We start from the raw sequence: 26,986 nt of genomic DNA, 5'->3' as shown, positions 1-26,986 counted from the left end.
GTACGTAACTTAGGTGGCTCATCGGAAGTGAAAGTCAGAACTATATAAATATTCAAACAATAATAAACAATAATTTACTTATCCACGGAGCTCAAATAATAATAAAGAGAAAGGTCACCGGCCTAATTAGGCATTAGAATGATTAACATTCTTGTTTAAGAAAATAGGTATGAGTAACTTTAACGGACAAACACAACCTATACTTTATCATATGAGAGTGCAATGAACTCGGTCACTAGCAGACGTTGACGTTAAATAAATTGTTAACAGCTGTAGAAGAACAAGACTATTCGCATAAAGACAATAGATGACGAAATACACTATTATCTTGAGGACTTCGTAAAACTGAATGATCTCAATAATGTTATTATTAATAATCACTGCAGAATCGTAAATTGGACATAAGCTCAATATTGCTTTTCAAACATATTCCTATCTGACATGAAATATGGATATGGTTCACAACAAAATTAGTTATTGTGCATAGATTAAGTCTCTCAATACTAAACACCTTTCTTCTTAGAATGAAAATTGAATGGAGTTCGCTAACACATTACTTATCACTGCCTATTAAATAAAGAAGTAACTGTTGTCTAGGTAGTGGTCTTTCTATGAATCGTTATCTAGCTTGAGCACAATACACGAACTGTGAATCCTGTTACACCATTAATATGCACTTCCAATGCACCAGAGAGACCAGATATTGTACAGAAATTGACTTGAATACCAAGAGTAATTGAAACTTGCTTAAATTAAGTAACTTTGTGCATTTGAACTACCTTCAATGGAGGGGGTCCCTTAATCTTGACCACTTTAGCAGAGCATACTAAACACACTTTCAATACACTAAAGAAACAAGCCCTTAACAAGTATGAACATGTAACCTACAACAGTATTAGACCTCAACTTTTCTGCAGTAGAACACACCTTGATGCGGTTATAAGACAATAGCTCACCTTTGGTTGGTTTTCAACAGACTGCACTGTAATCATTTACTAAGAAAAACTTTATAAGCCGCTGTTTTGAGAACTTTCACTTTAGAAGTTGGAAACGAAATTTTAATAAGCAGTTTTAATAGAAAAATATTTTCAGTAAGCATTATTTACTATACTACTCAGTTCTGCTAACACACTGAGCTTTAATGTTCCTTCAATAAGGACACTCGGTAATCACTCTCGACATGGGAAGAACCCTAAGTGGTTGAGTGACTGGGGATAAAAAATCAAGGTAGGTATAAGAGTTCGAGTATAAGTTACCTTATATTTGCGCACACTAAAACATCCAATGAGCTGATACTTCACTTTACATATGTACAATTCCTTGGTTCCTTTTTTCAGTGATTGCGCAACGTGGTGGCGAGTGCATGACGGTGGGTGGATTTGCAGGCGGAAATGCTGGACCCTGTAATTTCTTGGTGGCGATGATAGATACCAATTCCAGAGTAGTTCCAGCTCTTTATCCAACCATCTGGGGCATTGGAAAGCGTCAGGAAAAGCCTCTCTCGGAACCAGCACAATACACCACTTTTAGATGAGTAGTTGATAGTTTGGTAGATCGTCCCCGACTGACTCTCTGTTCCACGTTTGTATCCATGCCTACCACATTTTGCGTGCACTACACAGTTCCTTTCCCGAGGGGAACCAAGACAACTTTTACATACGAAATAACTAAAAACCCTAACTGAAGGTCAGCAGTTTGCATAACAGCAAACGAACATATAAAAAAAACGGAACATTTGAACATATTGGTAGTTCTACACAAAATTATTTAAATAAAATTATTTAATTTTAAAGATACCCAAAGATGTTACATGACAAAGACAAAACATATAATTTGCTCATATTGTACATATTATAGAGATTTAACTTCCTACATTCTAAAAGACATCAGAGTTTTTACAAAGAAAGGAGCATACAATTTTGTGTTATCGATTTAATCAAACACATTTACAGAAGCTCCACGATGTATCATTAAATAAAACAAAAGGCAAAACAAATCAGTACAGCATTAGAGCTATGGTGTCACAAGCAAACAAGTCTTCCAAGGAATTAATAATGTGTTGAATTCAATTTATTTTATCTCAGTTTTCAGTATATGGGGTAGAGACTCCACAAGTGCTTTTACGTTTTTATTTTAGAACTGCTTTCCATTCTTTCTAAAGGGTGTAAAAGTTCCTACATCTACTTCAGAATTTCTCAGACATCGTACCAATCTCACTCGCGACCGCTGCTGGAATACACGCATGAGACAAATTTCAGGACTTACTTTTGCAAGACTTAGTAGAAAAAGTTTATTGGCGCATTCGGATAGATTTTATGCAATCCTAGAAACTTTGTCTCCGAGGACTCTCTGCTCCGTGCCATAGAGAAGGATGTCAGAGGTCTCGAAACACAGAGCCTAGGTTCGTTTCCGCCGACTGCCAAGCAAGATTATCAAAATGGTTCGCAATTGTGCATAAATCAGATGGGATACGTGTTCCAGCAGTCGGAAGATAACGGTCAGACGTGCTGCCCATTCGTTTAAAAAGAAATCAAAATTAGTGCAAGAATTGTTCATTTACTTATACATCCTCAACTCGTGAGGATAGCAAGAGCAGTAGTAAGACTTCATCGAACTTAGATAAATATCCCAGATGGATGGGGTTGGGAATGACGGAATCTGAATTAGGAATCTTTGGTAGGCGATTTCAAGTTCTGACATTTGCTTATAACCGACGGAAACCTCTCGAAAATCAAACCGAAGTCAGGCTGGAGGGCTGGAACTATTTCGATGTATTGCTTTGACAATTTCTGATGCACCAGATAGAAAAAAATATATTTATCTGTAATTTGAAGAAGAATTATCTTGGAATGTATGCTCAATGTACAGATTTATACATTCAAAGAAACGGTATAGGCATGCGAAATCAAGTAGACATGAAAACAGGAAGAATAAGGCGCTGCAGTGGGCATCGCCTCTATAAGACCACAAGTGTTTTTTAGATCGGCTACTACTGCTACAATTGCAGCTTTTCAAATTTGAACGTGGCGTTATAGACCGTTGGGACACAGTATCTCCGATCTAGCGATGGAGTGAAGATTTACCTCTACGACCATTTCACGAGTGTACCGTGAATATGATGAATGAGGTATAACATCAAATCTCCGACATCGCTGCGACCGGAAAAAGTTCGTGCAAGAACGGGACCAACGATGACTGAATAGGTTAGATCATCGTGACAGAAGTGCGATCCTTCCGCAGATTGCTGCAGATTTCAGTGCTGGCCAATCGACAAGTGTCAGCGTGCGAATCATTCAACTAAATGTTATCGATATGGGCTTTCGAAGCCGAAGACTCTCTCGTGCACCCTTGATGACAGCTCTACATAAAGCGTCGCCTGGGCCCGTCATCACCGACATTGGACTGTTGATGAGTGTAAACATGTTGCCTGGTCGGACGAGTCTCGTTTCAAATTGTATCGAGCGGTAGGACGTGTGCAGGTATGGAGATAACCTCATGAATCCATAGACCCTGCATCCCACCAGGGGACTGTTCAAGCTGTGGGGCGTGTGCAGTTCGAGTGATGTGGGACTCATGATACGTCTAGATATGACTGTGGGTGGTGACACGTACGTAAGCATCCTGTCAGATCACCTGCATCCATTCATGTGCATTGTGCATTCTGAAGGAGTGAGTCAATTCCAGCAGGACAATACGAGATCCCTTATATCCAGAATTGCTACAAAGCGGCTCCAGGAACAGTCTTCTGTGTTCAAACACTTCCGCTGGCCATTAAATTCCCCAGACATTAACATTATTGAGCCTGTCTGGGATGCCTTGCAAAGTGTTGCGCAGAAGAGGTCTCCACCCCCGCATACTCTCATGCATGAGTCATGGCGTTAATTCCCTCCAGTACCACTTCAGACATTAGTCGAGTCCATGCCACGTCGTGTTGCGACATATCCGTGTGCTCGTGGGGGCTTTACACGATATTAGGCAGATGCAGCAGGTTCTTTGGCTTTTCAGTGTACGCCGGTGACTCACAAGAGGAACGCAAAAAAAGAAAAAAAAAGAAAGAAAGTAACCGAACATCTAAGAGTGGGTGGTACAGTAGATTGTTGAGAATTTGGTTGGTGATAAGATAAAGAATGAGGCAGTTCTCCGCAGAACGTGCGAAGAAAAGGACATAATTAAAATACTGACAAAAAGTAAGGGTAAGTTAACAGGAGATGCGATATGAAGTTAGGAAATAACACCTATGGTACAACAGGGAAGTGTAGAAGGTGGAAACCGTAGGAGAAGACATAAACTAAATGTATTTTAACGCAATCTTCTCGGGATGTAATTTTATTTTCTCTCTTCAAGAGATGAGAGCACTTTTGAAACGTTTTGATCAGGTCCTACCTCCTACAAATAATGGACGAGGTTGATTCCAAGTGCTATTCTGAGATGAAGAGGTTCGAACAGGAGAGGAATTCGCGGCCGGCGGTTGTTAACTACTCAGAAAACTGACGACTCAGAAAAAAAAGGCGTAATTATATTTGTATCTAAGCACGTATGTATGGTTGTGTTGGGTATGAAAGTGAAATGGGAATGTTTCTCGTGTGTACGCTTGAGTGTTGTACCTGAGGATACCATATCTACGAATACATCGTGTTTGGTCAGTATCTCAGTCAAGTGACTGATTTTAGGACCACATGAATCAATGCGGTTTAGAAAACGCCATAAGCACTTCCAACAATTCTACTGTTTTTGTTGTTGTTAGACAGGAGGTTGCGCATTGCGGTGCGCTTTTAAATATTCCGCGTTCTACACATTTAAGTACTGCACAATATACTAAAACTACACTCCTGGAAATTGAAACAAGAACACCGTGAATTCATTGTCCCAGGAAGGGGAAACTTTATTGACACATTACTGGGGTCAGATACATCACATGATCACACTGACAGGAACACAGGCACATAGACACAGGCAACAGAGCATGCACAATGTCGGCACTAGTACAGTGTATATCCACCTTTCGCAGCAATGCAGGCTGCTATTCTCCCATGGAGATGATCGTAGAGATGCTGGATGTAGTCCTGTGGAACGGCTTGCCATGCCATTTCCACCTGGCGCCTCAGTTGGACCAGTGTTCGTGCTGGGCGTGCAGACCGCGTGAGACGACGCTTCATCCAGTCCCAAACATGCTCAATGGGGGACAGATCCGGAGATCTTGCTGGCCAGGGTAGTTGACTTCCACCTTCTAGAGCACGTTGGGTGGCACGGGATACATGCGGACGTGCATTGTCCTGTTGGAACAGCAAGTTCCCTTTCCGGTCTAGGAATGGTAGAACGATGGGTTCGATGACGGTTTGGATGTACCGTGCACTATTCAGTGTCCCCTCGACGATCACCAGAGGTGTACGGCCAGTGTAGGAGATCGCTCCCCACACCATGATGCCGGGTGTTGGCCCTGTGTGCCTCGGTCGTATGCAGTCCTGATTGTGGCGCTCACCTGCACGGCGCCAAACACGCATACGACCATCATTGGCACCAAGGCAGAAGCGACTCTCATCGCTGAAGGCGACACGTCTCCATTCGTCCCTCCATTCACGCCTGTCGCGACACCACTGGAGGCGGGCTGCACGATGTTGGGGCGTGAGCGGAAGACGGCCTAACGGTGTGCGGGACCGTAGCCCAGCTTCATGGAGACGGTTGCGAATGGTCCTCGCCGATACCCCAGGAGCAACAGTGTCCCTAATTCGCTGGGAAGTGGCGGTGCGGTCCCCTACGGCACTGCGTAGGATCCTACGGTCTTGGCGTGCATCCGTGCGTCGCTGCGGTCCGGTCCCAGGTCGACGGGCACGTGCACCTTCCGCCGACCACTGGCGACAACATCGATGTACTGTGGAGACCTCACGCCCCACGTGTTGAGCAATTCGGCGGTACGTCCACCCGGTCTCCCGCATGCCCACTATACGCCCTCGCTCAAAGTCCGTCAACTGCACATACGGTTCACGTCCACGCTGTCGCGGCATCCTACCAGTGTTAAATACTGCGATGGAGCTCCGTATGCCACGGCAAACTGGCTGACACTGACGGCGGCGGTGTACAAATGCTGCGCAGCTAGCGCCATTCGACGGCCAACACCGCAGTTCCTGGTGTGTCCGCTGTGCCGTGCGTGTGATCATTGCTTGTACAGCTCTCTCGCAGTGTCCGGAGCAAGTAAGGTGCGTCTGACACACCGGTGTCAATGTGTTTTTTTTTTCCATTTCCAGGAGTGTATTTCGAATGCATTGTTAATTCTTCATGATATGGAGTTTGTTGTGCCTAAAAATTCTATATGCTTTAGAAGTATTTCTTTACAATATGGACAGTTAAGACAGAATCTGTCGGTGGTCCACCATCTTGTAAGTTGAACCAGAAGAAGGCCTTCTGACATGGAACTTGTGATACTTGCAAATGAACTGAGTGTCTTGCACGTCTTGAAAATTTGCGTATCTTGAAATTACAAATTAGTAAAAGCGGAACCTTTATAGGGTAATTATCCGCCCGTCTGTCCGTCCCAATGTTAAGAGCCCCTTTTCTCAACAACATGTAGAGGCACAAAGTTGATATTTAAGTGAAATACTGAAATATACGGTGCTTGTGTGCTGTTAACAATTTAATCTTCTAGGTTAATGCATTCAAAAGATACGGGCATGGATATCGCATATTTTGACACTCACCGACTCTGTTGTCAATATATATATATATATATATATATATATATATATATATATATATATATATATATATATATATATATATATATTTGTGTGTATGGGTGGGGGGGGGGGGGGGCGGCCGGCTGATGGACTAGGAGTTAGACTCTTGCAAGAAGGACAAGTCTCGGGACGAATGTCACTCAGAGCACGTACTTCTCAGTTTTCGTTTTAACCTGTCTTTTACCACTCAACGACGTGAGGAATCTCCAAAAACAGTACGTCGCTCGGATCTCTCGTTAAGCTGTAGATGCCCGATCGCTTTCGAAATTCCCCCTTCAGGGGGTACGTACACAGCCATAAAAACACTCATTGATCCGTATATTTTATAGAAGCTACCGCCACGGGTAAGATCTCGATTAGTCGTCATTGTATTCTGTTCTACGTGACTAAGTAAATCCTCTTAAAAGTCGAGAGTGTGTTCTGTTCTTGGATCTCCACAGTCAATCGTACTAGTTGCGAGTCCTCCGCCAGTTGTGAAGGTACAGTTACAACAGGTACTGATGACAGCGCCCTCTTCTCTGTTTTATAGGGTCAGCCACGCTGGCGGGGTGATAGACCAGTGGCGGCAGGGAGAGTAGGTTGTGTTACTACGCAGCGTTTGATTTGGTTCAGTGCCTCATTTTTAAGCGAGCTTGTGACATGCAGTTAACGTAATCTATCCTTTTCTATAGTTACCTAGTGTTTATTTGCTTTTTGGGCTTGCGTATTTATTTCTTAATATTGCTTTTGTAACATCCGAGTTTGTTATGCAGCTTCACACCGCCAATATAGCTACTGTTGCCTGATTTAATGGGGGTATCTGTGTGTTTGGGGGGTGGGGAGGAGGGGAGTGTCTGCTTGTTGTTTCGCAATTAGCCCAGATTGCTTTGTTTGTGTTTTCTGATATTTCACAGAGAGTTTTTTAAAGATTAGCGATATGGATTGGGTTGTGTATGGACTCAAGGGAATTGACCACTGTCTCTAAACAGCTGAAAGCTGCATTAGCCATGGTTCAAATCGCTCTGAGCACTATGGGACTTAACTACTGAGGTCATCAGTCGCGTAGAACTTTTTTTTGTCATCAGTCTACTGACTGGTTTGATGCGGCCCGCCACGAATTCCTTTCCTGTGCTAACCTCTTCATCTCAGAGTAGCACTTGCAACCCACGTCCTCAATTATTTGCTTGACGTATTCCAATCTCTGTTTTCCTCTACAGTTTTTGCCCTCTACAGTTCCCTCTAGTACCATGGAAGTCATTCCCTCATGTCTTAGCAGATGTCCTATCATCCTGTCCCTTCTCCTTATCAGTGTTTACCACATATTCCTTTCCTCTCCGATTCTGCGTAGAACCTCCTCATTCCTTACCTTATCAGTCCACGTAATTTTCAACATTCGTCTATTGCACCACATTTCAAATGCTTCGATTCTCTTCTGTTCCCGTTTTCCCACAGTCCATGTTTCACTACCATACAATGCTGTATTCCAAACGTACATCCTCAGAAATTTCTTCCTCAAATTAAGGCCGGTATTTGATATTAGTAGACTTCTCTTGGCCAGAAATGCCTTTTTTGGCATAGCGAGTCTGCTTTTGATGTCCTCCTTGCTCTGTCCGTCGTTGGTTATTTTACTGCCTAGGTAGCAGAATTCCTTAACTTCACTGCTTGGTGACCATCAATCCTGATGTTAAGTTTCTCGCTGTTCTCATTTCTACTACTTCTCATTACCTTCGTCTTTCTCCGATTTACTCTCAAACCATACTGTGTACTCATTAGACTGTTCATTCCGTTCAGCAGATCATTTCATGCTTATTCACTTTCACTCAGGATAGCAATGTCATCAGCGAATCGTATCATTGATATCCCTTCACCTTGAATTTTAATTCCACTCCTGAACATTTCTTTTATTTCCATCATTGCTTCCTCGATGTACAGATTGAAGAGTAGGGGCGAAAAGCTAGAGCCTTGTCTTACACCCTTCTTAATACGAGCACTTCGTTCTTGATCGTCCACTCTAATTATTCCCTCTTGGTTGTTGTACATATTGTATATGACACGTGTCTCCCTGTAGCTTACCCCTAATTTCTTCAGTATCTCGAACAGCTTGCACCATTTTATATTGTCGAACGCTTTTTCCAGGTCTTGATTTTTCTTCAGCCTTGCTTCCATTATTAGCCGTGACGTCAGAATTGCCTCTCTCGTGCCTTTACTTTTCTAAAGCCAAACTGATCGTCACCTAGCGCATTCTGAATTTTCTTTTCCATTCTTCTGTATATTAATCTTGTAAGCAGCTTCGATGCATGAGCTGTTAAGCTGATTGTGCGATAATTCTCGCACTTGTCAGCTATTGCCGGCTTCGGAATTGTGTGGATGATGCTTTTCCGAAAGTCAGATGGTATGTCGGCAGACTCATATATTCTACACACCAACGTGAATAGTCGTTTTGTTGCCCCTTCCTTAATGATTTTAGAAATTCTTATTGAATGTTATCCATCCCTTCTGCCTTATTTGACCATAAGTCCTCCAAAGCTCTTTTAAATTCCGATTCTAATACTGGATCGCCTATCTCTTCTAAATCGACTCCTGTTTCTTCTTCTATCACATCAGACAACTCTTCACCGTCATAGAGGCTTTCAATGTATTCTTTCCACCTATTTGCCCTCTCCTCTGCATTTAACAGTGGAATTCCCGTTGCACTCTTAATGTTACCACCGATGCTTTTAATGTCACCAAAGGTTGTTTTGTCTTTCCTGTATGTTGAGTCTGTCCTTCCGACAATCATATCTTTTTCGATGTCTTCACAGTTTTCCTGCAGCCATTTCGTCTTAGCTTCCCTGCACTTCCTATTTATTTCATTCCTCAGCGACTTGAATTTCTGTATTCCTGATTTTCCCGGAACATGTTTGTACTTCCTCCTTTCGTCAATCAACTGAAGAATTTCTTCTGTTACCCATGGTTTCTTCGCAGCTACCTTCTTTGTACCTATGTTTTCCTTCCCAACTTCTGTGATGGCCCTTTTTAGAGATGTCCTTTCCTCTTCAACTGTACTGCCTACTGCGCTTTTCCTTATTGCTGTATCTATAGAGTTAGAGAACTTCAAACGTATCTCGTCATTCCTTAGAACTTCCGTATCCCACTTCTTTGGGTATTGATTTTTCCTGACTAATGTCTTGAACTTCAACCTACTCTTCATCACTACTATATTGTGATCTGAGTCTATATCTGCTCTTGGGTACGCCTTACAATCCAGTATCTGATTTCGGAATCTCTGTCTGACCATGATGTATTCTAATTGAAATCTTCCCGTATCTCACGGCCTTTTCCAAGTATACCTCTTCCTCTTGTGATTCTTGAACAGGGTATTCGTTATTACTAGCTGAAATTTGTTACAGAACTCATTAGTCTTTCTCCTCTATCATTCCTTGTTCCAAGCCCATATTCTCCTGTAACGTTTTCTTCTACTGCATTCCAGTCGCCCATGACTATTACATTTTCGTCCCCCTTTACATACTGCATTACCATTTCAATATCCCCATACACTTTCTCTATCTGTTCATCTTCAGCTTCCGACATCGGCATGTGTACCTGAACTATCGTTGTCGGTGTTGGTCTGCTGTGGATTCTGATTTCCCACCCCCTGGACAAGTGAGTGCCCCGAACCTCTATCCGCTCCTCCGGCCTCTTTGACAAGGCCGTTGACAGAATGAGGCTGACTTCTTATGTAGGAAGTCTTCGGCCACCAATGCTGATTATTTATCAAAATTTAGGCAGTGGCGGGAATCGAACCCAGGACCGAAGACGTTTTGATTATGAATCAAAGACGATACCCCATCTTTTTTTTTTAAATCTCATTTTGTTCGCTTTTGTTTGTTGCATCTGCTCGGGGCGGACGTCGTAAGACATCCATTGAAGATCGTTGGTGATCGATGGGCTCAGTCTTTTTATTACAGAGGGCACGTAACTCTCTGACCGAAACCCCTAGACCACGGGTACCCTTCCGTAGAGCTTAGAACTACTTAAAACCTAACTAACCTAAGGACATCACATAGATCCATGCCCGAGGCAGGATTCGAACTGAAGCGCTTAGAACCGCACGGCCACATCGGCCGGCTGCATTAGCCATGGTTAATAGACCTCTAGCTACTGCTAAAAGCTGTGGCAAGGTGGCGGCGCTGGAGATGTAACCTGCGAAACATTTGGTGCCACAGTAGCCTCATGGTGAGCCGATTGTCGCTGGGACTTCAGATACGCCACATCTAACTGGTTTGTCTGTACTCGAGTGTGTGCGGCAGACCGTGGTCGTATCAGAAGTCTATCGGCGGAGGCCTCAAGTGGGAACCGGCCGCAGGCTGACTTCTTAAACAACAGGTATGAGATGCTACACCGATTTTCGCACCCAGTGCGGACAAGTGCAGAAAGTTGGTGTACCAATCATTAAGAACTCCAAGCGTTAGGCAGGTAACGGCGCCGCTCAGGGAAATAGCTGGCAGGTCAGGAGAGATTCCGGTGAGTGTGCATTCGGTATGTTTGCTGGTAGGGTGGGGGAGAATTCTTGTCGGAAATTTGGCAAAGGCTCTGCCAGGGGCTATCGAGCGCACTGGGTGTAACGTGCTGTAAATCTTGGCACGTGTCGGCCGAATTATGCATCTTGACTGAATGCGGGTGCCGTCCTCAGCTCCTACAGGCGGATGGCTGATATAGTAAAATCAGCAAAGCTCACTCTTTGTAGCAACATACAGAGCACCAATCGCAGCTCTCGCGTTCAGGTGCGAATTGGTCGACCTCCGCTTATGAGTAGTGAGCTGTGTGCTTCCCCGTAATTGGACAGGCGTGCGCTACACGTCGGGTACTGTTAGAGGGTAGCGGAGAACATGTGGCGTGCAAATTTTTTTTCTTTTTCTTTTTTTAATCACAGAAGAAGTGCATGCCAAAATCAAAGATACTTCCGCCACATAAGCCTCAAAGAATTCTTGTCCCCGAAGATTAGTAAAAGAATAGTTTGGCATCAAACCACAGGAGCATCCGTAATAAGGGCACAGAATTATTGAAGTTTATAATGCCCGGATAGTGTCAGGAACAGAAATTTGATTGAAACTGGAAGTTAATAGCAACGTTATCCTAGATTCAGACTGGTGCATTTAAATTAAGGGGATATGAGTCGGTCTCCAGCTGAGGTGACGTATTTATTGAAGTTAAGAATTCGATACCGTATGGCGGGTTTATCACGGCTTCCGAATGTGAATTAACCTGGAAGACGTTAAGCATAAAATTTGGATAAAAAATGGTAACCGGATGCTTTTATAGATTACCAGCGCAAGGAGCCGTAACGGTAGACAGCCTCAGGCAGAATTTGCTGAATTTAGGGAATATGTTGTGAGGGTTATGCTATTAAAATTGGTGCCAGGGATAATGAGTCGTAAGACAATGTTGTGGATTTCTTGTCCGAAAAGTACTTCAAGATGAAACAGAGTCAATTCGTTAGGTCAAGATCATAGACCTCCTAGCAACAAACAGGCCTAAACATCTTTAGCTAGTTAACGTAGAGGAGAGTATCAGTGGTCATAAGGCTGTGGCAGAATCTAAAACTATGAGTATTGCAAAGAATGTTAAGAAATTTAGATAAATGTTCTAGCTAATCTAGACCGACAGGATATAAGTTGTAGAGTATCTGAGTAGTTAACATCGAATATTCAATGCTGCGCACGAAGATGAAAAAATGGAGAGCATCGTTTAAAATCACTTAGACAAGTATTTTCTGAACAAGTTCTTAAGGGATGGGGGATGGAAAAAAACCACAGTGGTTTTATGGCCATGTTAGAAAGCCACTGCATAAGCAAAGAGCACTAAATCAAAGATTCGAGACAAGTCACATCCTAGCCAACAAACGAAAGTAGAAGCAAAAATTAGCGTAAGGAGAGCAATGACACTAAAAGTAAAATTTTGTCAGCCAATCTGACAAAAAATCCTAAGAGGTTTCGGTCTTACTGAAAATCACTAAGCGGTTTGAAATGGTCTGTTCAGTCACTCATGAATTTTAATGTTACCGAGACGGAAAAGGACAGAAAGAAGGCCGATATATTGAATTTGCTCTTCGGAAATTGCTTCACTGCGTAAGATCATAATACGCTCTTTCTGAGCCGTGTGCGGCTCACTTTGGTGCCTTTGTTAGATGGGCATCGTTTAATACTGATAGTGGCGTCTCGTTTTCTTCTTCTGTTTACTGGCGCCACTACATTTGATAGCGTTGTCTGTCTGCGAGTGGCAGCATCAGCGTTTATCGATATCTAGTACCCATACTATCTTTGTAAGGACATGAAGTGTTTTCGGGGTGGGGTGTGACGATAGTTCGGTTGGTACTGAGCAGCATTTTTTTAAAATGATATTTTAAATAAATTATTTCCTTAAATAAAGTGTATGTGTTTACTGTTCCACAAAGGTAACTGATTAGGCCCCGTTCACACCTTTTCCTGCTTTCCCTAAGTCCCACTTTCATCTTCCTTTCAATCACTGTACGAGCTTCGAAACTGCACGTATTGAGGTAACGGTAAATGATTTGAGGTTACTGATAGCGGAACAGGGAATGGAAAGGCATCTGGGCCAGATGGAATATTTATAAGATTCCACAGAGATTATGCGAAAGTACTTGCCCTTCTAGCATTAATTAATCGTAGTTCACTCGACAGAAAGGGCAGGTTATTCCAGGTTTAAAGGGAAGTTGTAGGACACATACACCTAGTTATATGCCAATATTGTTGACTTTAATCTGTCATAGAACTATGGGACATGTTTCATGCTTATGTTTTACGATGTTTTCGGAGAAATAAGATCCCCTCTACAAAAATCACATGAGCACCTCAAACAGTCAGAAACCATGTTCGCTCTGTGCCTCCTTGATACCCACAGACAGCGCTGTAGACATTGGCGCTCAGGATGATTCCATGTTCCTCGACTTCGGAAAAGCATTTTCCAACGTTCCGCACCACCATTTACTGAAAAAAAAAGAGCTTACCAGATTTGCGTTTGGAATCAAGACTATTATGGGTAGAGCTCTACACGTCACTCTTAACGGATCAGAATCGACAGAAATAAAGGTAATTATGGCAGAACCATAAGAAAGAGTGGTGGGACCATTACTGTTTATAATGTGTATTAATGATGCAGTAGAGTGCGTCGGAAGCTCTTTAAGGCTGTTCGCAGATGATGTTGCTGTTTATAAGAAGGTAACAACACCACAAGGTAGCACTACAGACTGACTTGAAGAGGATTGCTGAAAGGTGGCCTGAACGTAAATACGAGTAAATATAGTACATTGATTATGCATAGGAAAATACTTCCGCTACTGTACAATTACACAGTTGATGAAAAATTTCTGGAAACAACAACCATCTTAAAATATCTTGGAGTTTCAATACGGAACGACCTTAAGTTGAATGACCCACTGAAAACAGATAAAACTTCCTGGCAGATTAAAACTGTGTGCCGGACCGAGACTCGAACTCGGGACTCCGCTGCAGAGTGAAAAATCTCATTCGGAAAACAAATAGTTGGAAAAGAAGATGCCAGTCTAAGATTTATAGGAAATGTAATTTATCCACCAAAGAAGTGGCTTACGAGATGCTTTTCCGACCGATTCTGGAGTATTGTTCATTCATTCCGGGCCTTTACCAGAGAGGATTGTCAGAAGGGATAGAGAGGATGCAACGATGAGTGGCGCGTTTCGTCAAGGGATCGTTTAGCTGGCTCGAGAGCGTTACGGAGATGCTGAAAAAACTCCAATTTCAGAAGGGACAAAACAAGCGTGTGCATGACGAAGAGGTTTCCTAATGAAACGTAGAGCGAGTACTAGCCGGGAATAGTCCCACAAAGAGAAAATTCGAGAAATTAGAGATAATACAGAGGCTTGCCGACAAACAGTTTTCCCACGCGTCTTACGCGAATGTATCTGGGAATGGAGGAACAGTGAGTGGTATTAGAATTATCTTCCGTCACACATCATCGGGTGGTTTTGAGACTACTGAGGTGCCTAAATACGTTTGTGTGCGTAATGTAATGTGGTAGATTTGGAAGTAATCCTATCTTCAACCTACGTTATACCCAAAATTGGCATCTGATCGAAATTTTCATAAATTGGCTCCTTATCAAAACTTTTAGTTCAGCTGTGTGGCCATAGTGGTGTGCGAAAAAGTGTATTGTGTTGAAAAACATAAGAAACGCGTAGTGCTGGAGAACAACTAAGAATTAGACCAAAATTATCAGTGCCTACCGCAGAAAAACGACAATGTACTAGCAGACGGTATTTCGCGATGTAAGAAACCAACCGAAAATCATCGTTAAGTACAGATAAACTTTCTCTGAACGAACTGTTTTTCGATCTAAATGTAAATCTAAATGTTGAGAACTTCATTAGAAACCACTGATGATGATTTACTTCAATAAAGTGAAATGCGTCTCGTGAAATAAAAACGCGTTTTTGTATATGCAACGACAGAACAACATACCCTCAAGCTATATTTAGTAATTACCGGCTACAGTCTCCACTATCCTGTAATAGTAACTGTGAAATACTCAGCATCTTAATTTTCTTTATGAGTGACTCCACAGCCGTATGTTTGTTACTAGATGCATTGAAGGATTCCACCTCGGCTGTTATTAGTAGGTACTCACTTTATTACATCATCTTCTACTTCTTTAACAAAAAAATTCGCCCAACAGCCGTGCAAATTGAGTACTTATTTTACCTTCATGGGGCCTGAAGACGGCAAATTGAATTGCCGAAACTGGTAGGGAAAATAAAATTACTTCTCAATTTGCTCGGCTGTTTGGTACATTTCGTTGATATATTTAACCAGCCGCTGTTCCACGTCCACAATCTATCAACACAGAACTTCACTTCTGTCCACGTGAGGAATGGATACAGCAAAGATACAGCAATTTAGATATGTGTGCCCATAGACATATAAATAAGACGGCTATTCGAAAAGTAAGGAACGATCTGTCACGAAATGGAAGCCACAGTGAAAATCAAAACTGTTGTATTTTCAGCAGTTAGCTACGACTTCCAGCTACGTCTCCGCATTTTCACCGCTACGACTTAGGTATCTGTCGTAGCGTTGTATCAACTTTCGAGTACCCTCGATATAGAAGGCGGCCTCCTATGGTTCCCAACGATTTACTACACTAGACTGCAGCTCGTTGTCTTTGCCAAAATGTTGTCCTCATAGCCAATGGTTCATTTGAGCAGAGATGAAAATCGAAGGGAGCCTCTAGTCCCGACTGTACGGTGATCGAATATTTCTCATCGAAAACCCTGCAGGAGCGTCCTATTGTCCCTGTTTTGTGCAGCCAACATCTTTCGTGAAGAAGGAAATGCTATAGTAGCATTATGTGGAGTTGCATGAAATCAGGCGGAATATCGTAGCAGGCATCCTTAATTGGCGGGAGACACTATTGTCCTATGAACATTTGCGTGCTCACTGTGTGCCCAGAATTGAAGTGGCGCGATCGACAGGCATGCTAGAGAGACAACTGAACACATCTATGCCAAGCTTTATTGGATTTTCACTCTGCTTTTCATTTCGCAACTGATCGTTTCTTACATTCCGAAGAAAACTTGTGTATCAGAGACGTATACATAATCTGTCTCTATCGTTACAAGCATGTATTAGATTATCGTTTGTTACAATTTTCACGTTCTAATATGTTCCCGTAATGAAATAGAATACTACGTATATGTCTCTGACACATTTTCGACCTATGGACACTCTGAAATTGTAGTATCTTTGCTCTGTGTGCTCTGTGTGCTCCCCAACTGAGCACATGCAGTCACTTACAACGTGGAATTAGTTCCGAGGATCTCTATTACTATCCAACTGTCTTTCTGCAGTGGGAACACCATTTCCCGACAGATCACTGCAATTAAACGCTGTCGTGGTTGGTTGGCACTTGGTTGTGTCCTTGTCCTGATCTGCCAAGTTCTGTTGGCAACCGGGGTGCACTCAGCCCTTGTGAGGCCAATTGAAGAGTTACTTGATTGAGAAATATTTAAAATTTCTTTTAACCTTGCATGTTGGCCTCATAAATTTCCCAATTTTCATTGTATAGACGATTCATATTGTCTCATATTGTCAAAATAATCTGTGAGGAACAGATCACTTCGTCCGAACGTAATTTCATCGCGCCAACCTGATTTTGCTATAGAGAATCCTTTTTACTGAATTCCCCAGCTGCTACTGCCACAATGACGCTATAGGTGGATGTCAACATTTATTTGCCTCATGCATTACATTCTTGTTTTGTCCACCATAACTGCAAGGTGACCAGTCGTAACGTAACCACTTTCACCGCACGCGGGCTGCCGGAGAGGCCTGCTGCTATGTCTTGAGTGTCTGCAGTAAATACAGAGTGTCCCACCAAAATTGCGACGAACTTCGAGAGTTTGTAGAAAGTGTCTTGAGAAATAAATCGAGGATATGTACCCGTGTCCTGAAAAGTCATTCAACGACGCTACAGAGCGTCGAAGTTAAAGGTGCCGTTGCCTGCCACTAGGCCACGTCTTTGGCAGCAAACGGGACTTCGCACGCAGACGGACCGTAGGCGGAACTTCTCACAATATTGTTTGTTATTCAGTGATCGTGCCTGATTGGCAAGATCGCCTATGAAGGTACTGCTAGCTGGTGTCTACAAAGGCCTTGCTTCCTATTAATGCGCCATCCTGTTGCCTCGGTTGATGACACTTTCGGACATACGTCTCCATCAACATTTTATAAAAATAAACTGCAGATGGAAACCTGTGTTCGGAAACGTGATTCACCATGGCAACAGAGCATCGGATTCTTGGGCGACAAGGCCTGTATAGGTCCATCTTCTCCACTGGCGATCGTGACAATGCATAAGAAACAGCATTTCGAGATGTAGACGTATGCTTCCGCGGCCGTTGTCACAGCCAATAAAATTCTTCTAGGTTTGACGCCACATCGTTAACTGTAAAATTCCGACGTTTCGGCGACTTTTGCAAGGCGCAGGTAGCGATACACCCCGAGGAAGACGCCTGGCAACAGTCACCGAAACGTTGGAATTTTATAGTTGACAATACGGCATCAAACCTAGCAGAATTTTATTGACTACAATATATCGAGATGTTCCGCTTATGGTCTGTCAGCGTACACTCACGTTTGAAGGGGTGGTCTAGAGGTAGGAGCGGGCGCCTCTAGCTTCAATGCCCTATAGTATCGCTGGATAACGTTTCTGCACACTAGTTTCTATCCTCGAATTCTTCCTCAAGACAATCCCTACAATCCTTACATGTTTGTCGCAACATTTCTTGAAATCCTGGTATAATATATTCGTCACATTAATTGTTGATAATATAAATAACAGAAACACTTAAACGGAAAATGAATTACTCACTTAAATTAAGCAGGGAGGTCTTGGAAATGCCTTCCTTCGTCGTTGAAGAATTACCCACAACTACTTAGGAGTTTGCTTATTTCTCTCTGCTGTCCACTCTGTGAAAAAGCAGAAATTTCTTGACAAATGCCGGTTCTAAGTTCATCTAAAGAGCGTGTGTTTTTGGTTTGTACACTTTCTCTTTCAATGGCTCCAAGATATAATAACTGCATGCAGTGGCCACATGTTGATAGTGATAACTCTATCTTGGAACACGACACGCATTTCCTGTAATGAGAAGCTGGCCGCATGTGCTGTAACAAAGTCCTGCTGAAAGATCGTGAAAGCACAACCCCTTTCAAATAATTGGCCGAAACAAGGCTGCAAAATGTTTCCCACATACATCTCACTGTTAACTGTTTCCTTAAGAAAAATATGGCTTATTATACTCTCACTGCAAACCACTATTTCTTGATCATGCGGGGTTGCCTCGTGTATTACGTTATGTTTTTCAGAACTCCAGTAACAGTTATTTGGTGAATTAACGTATCCAGTTAGCTGGAGGATCAATTTCACCTTTATGCACTTTATTAAAAATCTAGTGACAAAATGCTAAATTTTGTAGGGACCCCAGGTTAAAGTCCTTGCACTGTAGCTATTCATACGGATATAATCTCGGTAATTTTGAAGCTATTCGCACAGAGCTACAGGATGTTTCCTTTTGCTGAGGTCGAGCAGATTTTTAGAAAAACCTTGCCAGAGCATGCCGCATGTTAATCAGAGTTCCTGTGTGAGTGCTGTACGTAGTGGTCCGTGATCCAGTTAAGAACACTTCCCGTTTCAAGGAGTTTATTTATCACTCGATATAGCGTACTTTAATTAGGAGCCGGAGCATCATGACATTCCTCTTGAAATAATCTCCGTACTGCGCGTGCTAATTCTGTATGCACATACAAATCATATATATGTACTCTTTCGCAAATAGAATGGTTAAATTTCGTCATTTCAGTTTCAAGATTTTCACTAGATACACTGTTTTACGCCACGTATCAGACATGTGCTACATGCTCAAGATTTCTACACAAACACCTCGCAACAGAGGGGAAATACACTCCACGGCGGCGCCGTGACGGCTGGCTGCCAACTGGGGCATAGTGACAACCAGACATTTGCGTTAAGGATTAATTACCCTACAGGGAATCCAGTTACCAAATTTGATGCCTTTTAACAAAATCTTCAGCTATCTCATAGAGATTAATAAACAGTTACACGTAAAATTTCCCACGTAGAACATCGAAAACAATGGTTAACTTTTTTAGAAAACTTATGGGAATGCCGCTGGTCAACTTTCTCAACAACTACCGAACACCCCGTTATTTCGAAGGTCATATTCATTAGCGCCTTGAAAATGTCACCGCCGTCATTTGCCGAATTATTGCCAATTGTGGAGGACGTTACCCGGCTGCTTTCCTGTAACTTATTCAAACGTTCGACAAACTGGGTTCTAAAATGGCTCTAAGCGCTATGGGACATAACAGCTGAGGTCATCAGTCCCCTAGAACTTAGAACTACTTAAACCTAACTAACCTAAGGACATCACACAAATCCATGCCCGAGGCAGGATTCGAACCTGCGACCATAGCGGTAGCGCGGTTCCAGACTGCAGCGCCTAGAACCGCTCGGTCACCCCGGCCGGGGCCAACTGGGATAAGTTCATTATTTACTTGAATATCTGACCCAAGTTTCTAGAATATTTAAAGAGTACAGCTTCTAAAAACTCATCTAGAATCAAACGAACGCTTTGTTTCAGTGTACTGGGGGAGGTAAATGAAATTGGTCCGGAAAATTTTTCGTGCACTTTAAATTGGCCTATCCAAATTTCGTCAGTTGAACCAGTTGCGTTTCGTACAAGGTGGACTGTCTCTTTTAAGGTGACTGATGTATCTTCTGGGTCAAATGTATCTTATTTATCCTGAACCTGAAGCATGTGGAAATGTTACAACTACACCAGGCACTGTTAAGCAGATGCTTCGGTCAGTAAGCAGCACGTAGATCTCAGAGCCACTACTGATATTTGCTGTTCTTACATTACAAATTTGGGATTATGTTTATCCTCTTCAGTTATTGATGTATGTTTCCTTTTGTTTAAATTAATGAACATATACAATTCTCCTAATGACGAAGATACTGTTGTGATAGAGTTTGTGTGTGTTTTGGTTCTGCAGCACAATGTACTTTTACGATTGTGGCTACCACCTTTCACTTATTACTGTGGGTATTGCCTACATTAAACCTTGGTTTCCAGTGTAATTTAGATATAGACTTTCGTGGCATTGTCTAAACATGGTTTTCTGAAACTGTATACAGACTGAGTTTATCTCTAGAGAGCATCCAGTGTTACCTGTTAGAGCCAAAGAATCACGTTTCAATCAGAAGTGCCCCATTTATTCAGTTATGTGTGCCGTTCTCTATAAAGTAGTTCATAAATATTATTGCTTACAGGAATGAGCTTGCGACAAGTGATGTTTACATGACCATTAATTGATTCGTAAATTTAAAACCAGTTCTTTTGGTAGCTAAGGAGTTTTTGATGGTCTGTTACTGTAGTTGCCATATTTTTCAAATCCATAATTCGTAAAGGTATATTGAAATAAAACATATTTGTGTTTCTGAATTACCCTTAGACATATGGTATCACATTTTCTCCATAAACCATTTCTCTCTACAAGAAAATATATGTTGTTTTACCAGTGACATGTTATAACGTCTAAGCGTCCAAGTCTAATTCGTTTTATACCTGACCTCTACAGACGCAGGGTACTTAACGCCTTCCATTAACGACATCATTCTTCATCATCGACGTAGTTGCTGTCAGCTCTGCTTCACGTTTAGCTCTGACCTATCTAATATGATCAAGAGGAAACAAGTTTTGTAATTTATTTTTAAATACAAAAGGAAATTTCTTTATTAAAAATACACAATAACTGTGAATATCAAATGCATGGTGCTAGACAATCTTTTACAGTATTTTGAATTCTTCTATAACAACTTGATATCACAGTAGCTCAACAAATTTAATCTTCTCGATATCGTCGTTACATTAACCGCATACACACCGCATATACTTTAATGAAGCATTCTTTCAGCAAACCTTATGCACACTCCACGTTGATGAAGATTATGACAAGAACATTGTAATAAGACCCCAACTGTCTTGGAGTGAGTCTTTGTAAATAATTCTTTCGGCAGCGTTTCGTGAAGCTATCCAGTTGTTTATACACTTACTGATGTTGCTAAACTATACCTATACACACTTCAAGCAATTAGAAAGCTTCATTTGATCGTACACGATAAAATATTTCATGTAGAAAAATTCTGTGAATTTAACGTGTCAAAATATTTTACTTGCGCCTATGAGACACGGGATGAGTAAAGTTGCAATCATTAATGAATGTTGTAACACGAACGTATATGCTGATCACTTCTGTAGGATTGCATGTGCCAGTGTTCTCGAATCACGCGCAAATCTGAAGCTACAAACTCGTTTCTGAAATTTATTGCTATCCTGTGAAACATAACGTTTCCTTTTTAGTAATTCGAGGCACACGTTGTATCGTTTAGCGTCTACACACTATTACACACTTCTAAATTTGAACGAAGCCCAAGCTACAGTCTGAGTTCCGCAGCTGAATCCTCGAGGAACATTTGGCATGTCCATTAAATATTTAAATATCTGTCGTAAATTATGTTACTTCGCCTCTAAAGTTCTGTGGTGCTGCTCATGCACGAGTTCCATTACATCTCACCAATTAACAGTCGTAGATTTGAGTTACAGGTGAAGAAACAAGGGGTACGTGAGCCGTTAGAGAAAATTCAAGACAGTAAACATAGAGCTGATTAAGTAAACTTGATGAAAAGACGTGAACAACGGATTTCCAGATTTCACGGTATTTCTTCCGTCACAGCTGAAAAAAGATTAAACAGCACTGAGATATTTTTACAACTGTCTCAAAATAAAATGTCATGTCAGGAATCACTCATTATCCACTGCACTGAAGACGCTGCAGAGCACACGGTTGAAAAACATAAGCATGAAGTATATAACGTCACAGCAATTGCCAGTCTAGATTTACATAGGGCGACGTAACTATCGTTCAGTTTTACTTCTGGAGACATTTGGAAATCAATTGTTTATTGTAGCCCACTTGCAAATAGTGATTTTAAAGGGTATTTTGAGAAGACAAATAAGTCCAGCATAAGACCTTCACAGTTACTCACCTAAATGCGTGTTGGTTATAAGGAATGAAATAATTGTATGCACTTCAGTAAGATAATGAGAGATAATTGAGTCCTCAACCAGACTTCTTACTATCTTGTTCGACACTATTATGATATCAAGAAAAGCTACTAGCTAATCTGTGACATCTTTACGTATTTCTTACCATAACATTGTCTGTCTCCTTAACGTAGAGGACTACGGTAATTTCAGTTTCCGTCTAAGAACTCGCATTTCCTATACACTCCGAGTTCACCTTAACGAGCGAAAAATACTCTATATGATTAATTCAACGAGATATAGAATAACTTTGTTTTCCATCCAACAGATGTTTTATATATGTAACGGATAGCTCTGCAAAATAAGTGTGCTGTAATATGAAACTTTTCAATACTTTCTTTCACACTTCTAGGCGAACAGCTATGTTTGCTTCGTGCAAAGCAAAAGATCTTTGTCTACCTCAGTATGCGTGATGAGAATTTACGTAGTAATAGAGGTGAGACCTTGTTTTGTTTTCTGTCATGGCTTGAATTAGTTCTGCATTATCCGACTCTTTCTGGAAAAGTTTTCACTGTAAGTAGATACCATGCCTGGTACATCATTACGTCCCACTAATCTCGAAAACACAACAGTTTCTAGCATACCTCATTAGGCAAAAACAAAACTACAACTACTTTTTCTTTGGCTGCTATAATTCATCAAAACGGTTGTGACGGCTTAGTTATTTCATGACGCGTTAGATATGTCGACGTTCATGAAACAAAAATGGTTCAAGTGGCTCTGAGCACTATGGGACTTAACTTCTGAGGTCATCAGTCCCCTACGACTTAGAACTACTTAAACCTAACTAATCTAAGGACATCACACATATCCATGCCCGAGGCAGGATTCGAACTTGCGACCGTAGCGGTCGCGCGGTTCCACACTGTAGCGCCTAGAACCGCTCGGCCACCCCGACCGGCCCATGAAACAACGTTTAATTGCAGCAGTTGTTTATTTTTACAAACTTGAACGTCAGTTCTGAATCAGTACTTCATTACACAGCAGAAGGGTTCGTTCTGCAGTCTAGGGATGATGCAGTTCAGTATCACCAATTGATAGCGTCAAGAGTGTATAGTAACAGTCTGAAATGGATAGTCTGAAAATTTTGTACTGCATCTATAGACAATGCTTTCAGAGTAAACCGACATACGATATGATTTTGAATATGTAATCTATTCCCAATCGTCTCTGAAAAACTTGCTGAAACTGAATGGAATACGACAAATGCAGATGACAGAGAATCCTTTGAGCGTTGCCTGATTCTTTATATTGCGTACTTTCCCTTAAAACTAATGTTCAAGAACATGAACCTCACTGTAGCTATAATAGATTTTTGACTAGGGGAGACACTCCGATATTCCAGCTACGCAAATGTATGTGAAACCAGTAACTCGTGTGCTGCTTATCAAGAAGTAGGAACCAAACTCATGGAAAGAACGGTCAACTGGCAGGGACGATTGAGGATCACACCATTTTTGACAGTCCATTGGTTGCCAAAATTTCTAATCCTGAGAGCTCATATCGAAGCAAATATTAGAATCAGAATAAACAATCCTGCCATTTACGAGCAAGACGTGTTATATTAAAGCGTCGCAAAAAAAAAAAAATTGGAAGGTGGGATAAAGGTGATTTGCTTTTAGTATTGGAGTCGTATCCATATGACTGAAAAGTGTGATGCATACATGTTTGTCTAGAGAAGGCATTAATCCTACAGTGAATTCCACGTTTCTCCAACATATTTATGTTGTGCAGAATGAGTACCACGAACAGATAAAGCATAGAGTAATTCCGGGAGGCCTACAAAGGAACGGTGATTGATGCATTGGTTGGCAGCTGTCTCTCACAAAACAAATCACAACTTTCAATCGCTACTTTCAGGTCAGCAATGACCTCTTTGTCGGAGGAAATATCGCGTTCTGAAATGCTCTCCATTTCCATCAACGAGTGACTTTAACCTAGAACAGCCTTAGAACAGTAGAGATACGTAACAAGTTAGAACAGTGTACTGTGACTGAGGGCACTTCAAGTGTAAAGTCGACGTAAAGTCAGTTGCGACGGTATTGGGAGATGATACACTCGAGACTGAAACCAATAAGTAGCGTCTGGTGACTGTTACTAGATTACTGTTGTCGACATGTTTGTAGTACGATAACAGTGATATATTCGTGTGGGAAGTACATCGGACTGGTGGCTTTTCTCGTGTGCACAGCGCCGTAGAGGCGTGTCGACGCATAATGTCCGATTCACAGTGTTTCCACGCCGCGGGGCGGTGGCGGCCGGCCTACACGAAGTATTCGAGGTCGCCGTGCAGCGCGAGGCGCGCGCGCCGCCCCAGCAGCTGGTCTCACTGTCAGTAGGGCACGTGCGCGTCGTCGCCGTCGCCATCGCCGTCGTCGTCGGCGTGCCGCTTGCGGCAGCAGGCGCGGCACAGCACGGCGAGGCACGCGGCCGCCATAACGCCGCCTCCCGCCGCCCCCAGCCCCACGGCCAGCCAGTTGACTGGCGCCGCCTCCTGGCGCGCGCACATCTCGCCGCTCTCGTCGTCGGCCGCCGCCGGCGCGACACCCGCCTCTGGAGGCGACGCCGCCGACCCGGCCGCCGCGCCGGCGCCGATGCCGCTGGCGTTGCCGGCCTGCGACGGGCAGTTGACGACGCCGTTGCAGACGAGCCGCATGGGGATGCACAGGCCGGACTGGCCCGGGCAGACGAACTCGCACGGCTCGGAGCCGGCGGCCGCCTCGGTGAGTCGCGAGGTGGCGAGCGTGCCGTCCGGGTTGCGCGGCAGGCGGTACAGCTCGGTCCACGCGATCTTGAAGGTGGGCATGGCGGGCCAGACGCTGGCGCGGAACACCAGCCGCACCGACGGCACGGCGTCCGGCGGCGCGCGCTGCGGCAGCGACGCCGCCAGGTCGGCGGCCGTCAGGATGGGCAGCTCGCGCGACGCCGCCGCCACGTTCTCCCTGCAGATGGACAGGAAGGGCGCCGCGCGGCCCGACACGAACGCCTCCAGCCGGTTCTCGTCGCACGCCCCGTTCTCCAGCTTCATTCGGTCCACGTTCAGCCACAGGTCGCGATCCCTGTGGACCTGTTGAACACCGCGAGGAACAAACAATTACTATACAGTGTGTTTTCCGGGCGGGAAGGGGCGCCTGGTCCCCGGCACGAATCCGCCCGGCGGATTTGTGTCGAGGTCCGGTGAACCGGCCGGTCTGTGGATGGTTTTCAGGCGGTTTTCCATCTGGCACGGCGAATGCGGCCTGGTTCCCGTTAATCCACCTCAGTTACACTTTGTCGGCGATTGCTGCACTAACAAGTTCTCCGCGTACGCATACAGGACCATTATCTACCACGCAAAAATAGGGGTTACACTCGACTGGTGTGAGACGTTCCCTAGGGAGTCCACCGGGGGCCGAACTGCACAATAACCCTGGGTTCGGTGTTGGGCGGCGGAGGGATCAAATGGCCTGCGGTAGTCGTCGACGGGTTGTGAACCACGGAGGCTGCGGCGGGGACGGAGCCTCTCTGTCGTTTCTAGGTCCCCGGTTAACATACAACATACAGTGTGTTTCCGTAACATCGTGCAAAAATGTAACACAACATAAAGAATGCTCCACTGAACAATTTGAAGTAGAGAACTTGTCATCGGAGAAAGCTTAGGGAGATACGGAAGTAAACTTACCCACCACTTTGTCTAGCATCGCTGTCTTTCAGCTTATTTACAACTAACATGCGTAAATGTTTACCCGCACTGTGCTGTTTATTTCCTGCAAGGAAACGAGGACGATGAGCCTGATAACTCGGAAGTCATAATGCAGGTTTTATTTACTTTTACTTTTCCATTGGATGTCTCTACTGTATCGTATTTGCGTTGTCCCAAAAAATGGTTCAAATGGCTCTGAGCACTATGGGACTTAACATCTATGGTCATCAGCACACTTGAACTTAAAACTACTTAAACCAAACTAACTTAAGGACATCACACAACACCCACTCATCACGAGGCAGGGGAAAACCCTGACCCCCGCCGGGAATCGAACCCTCGAACCCGGGAACCCGGGCGTGGAAAGCGAAAACGTTACCTCACGACCACGAGCTGCGGACAGAATGGGTTGTCCTATGAGAGAACGTGCTGTCAGTCAACGACAGACCTATTGATTATTCAGTGCTGTTCAGAGATGTACAGTACAGTACGATGGAACAGTACCGGTACAGTTTCACAGAAGTCACTGACAGGCACTTGCGTATGGTGAAGTATGTTGTAATGCTCTCGCTGCTGAAAGGCTGTACAGGGAATGTTTTCTTAACAAGCATCATCCATCACGACGAGTGTTTATTTCTCTCGATCGTCGAATGTGGGGGACTGGTTCACTGGAAAGAAGAACCAAGTGACCTGGTAACAAAAGGACCACTCGCACACTATTATCTCCTCACGCTGGCCTCACCGATCCCAGGTTACCTATCTCAGATTGTTCAGCGGAGCGTCCTCCATGTCCTGATAAATTTTTGCAAGCTCTTACGCAAGCACCCGGTATCCACGGCGTATCATAAAATCCAAAGGACAGAAATTGGCCAGCAG

At 43.2% G+C, this 26,986-nt stretch overlaps 1 protein-coding gene across 2 annotated transcripts in view; it reads right to left on the bottom strand.

Annotated features, from left to right (window-relative positions):
- Positions 1-20,199: 20,199 nt before the first annotated feature.
- Positions 20,200-26,986, bottom strand: part of LOC126334710 (cubilin-like) — a 479,185-nt gene continuing 472,398 nt past the window's right edge. For both annotated transcript variants that reach the window (XM_049997220.1, XM_049997221.1), the window contains exon 9: positions 20,200-25,495. In XM_049997220.1, coding sequence (XP_049853177.1) covers positions 24,761-25,495 — 735 coding nt within the window. In that variant the 3' untranslated portion in view covers positions 20,200-24,760. The remainder of the gene's footprint in view (positions 25,496-26,986) is intronic.

This window comes from Schistocerca gregaria, chromosome 2, assembly GCF_023897955.1.
Source record: "Schistocerca gregaria isolate iqSchGreg1 chromosome 2, iqSchGreg1.2, whole genome shotgun sequence".
NCBI classification, from domain to species: Eukaryota; Metazoa; Arthropoda; class Insecta; order Orthoptera; family Acrididae; genus Schistocerca; species Schistocerca gregaria.
The sequence above is the reverse complement of the archived record's forward strand: the minus strand, read 5'-3'. Positions and strand labels throughout refer to the sequence as shown.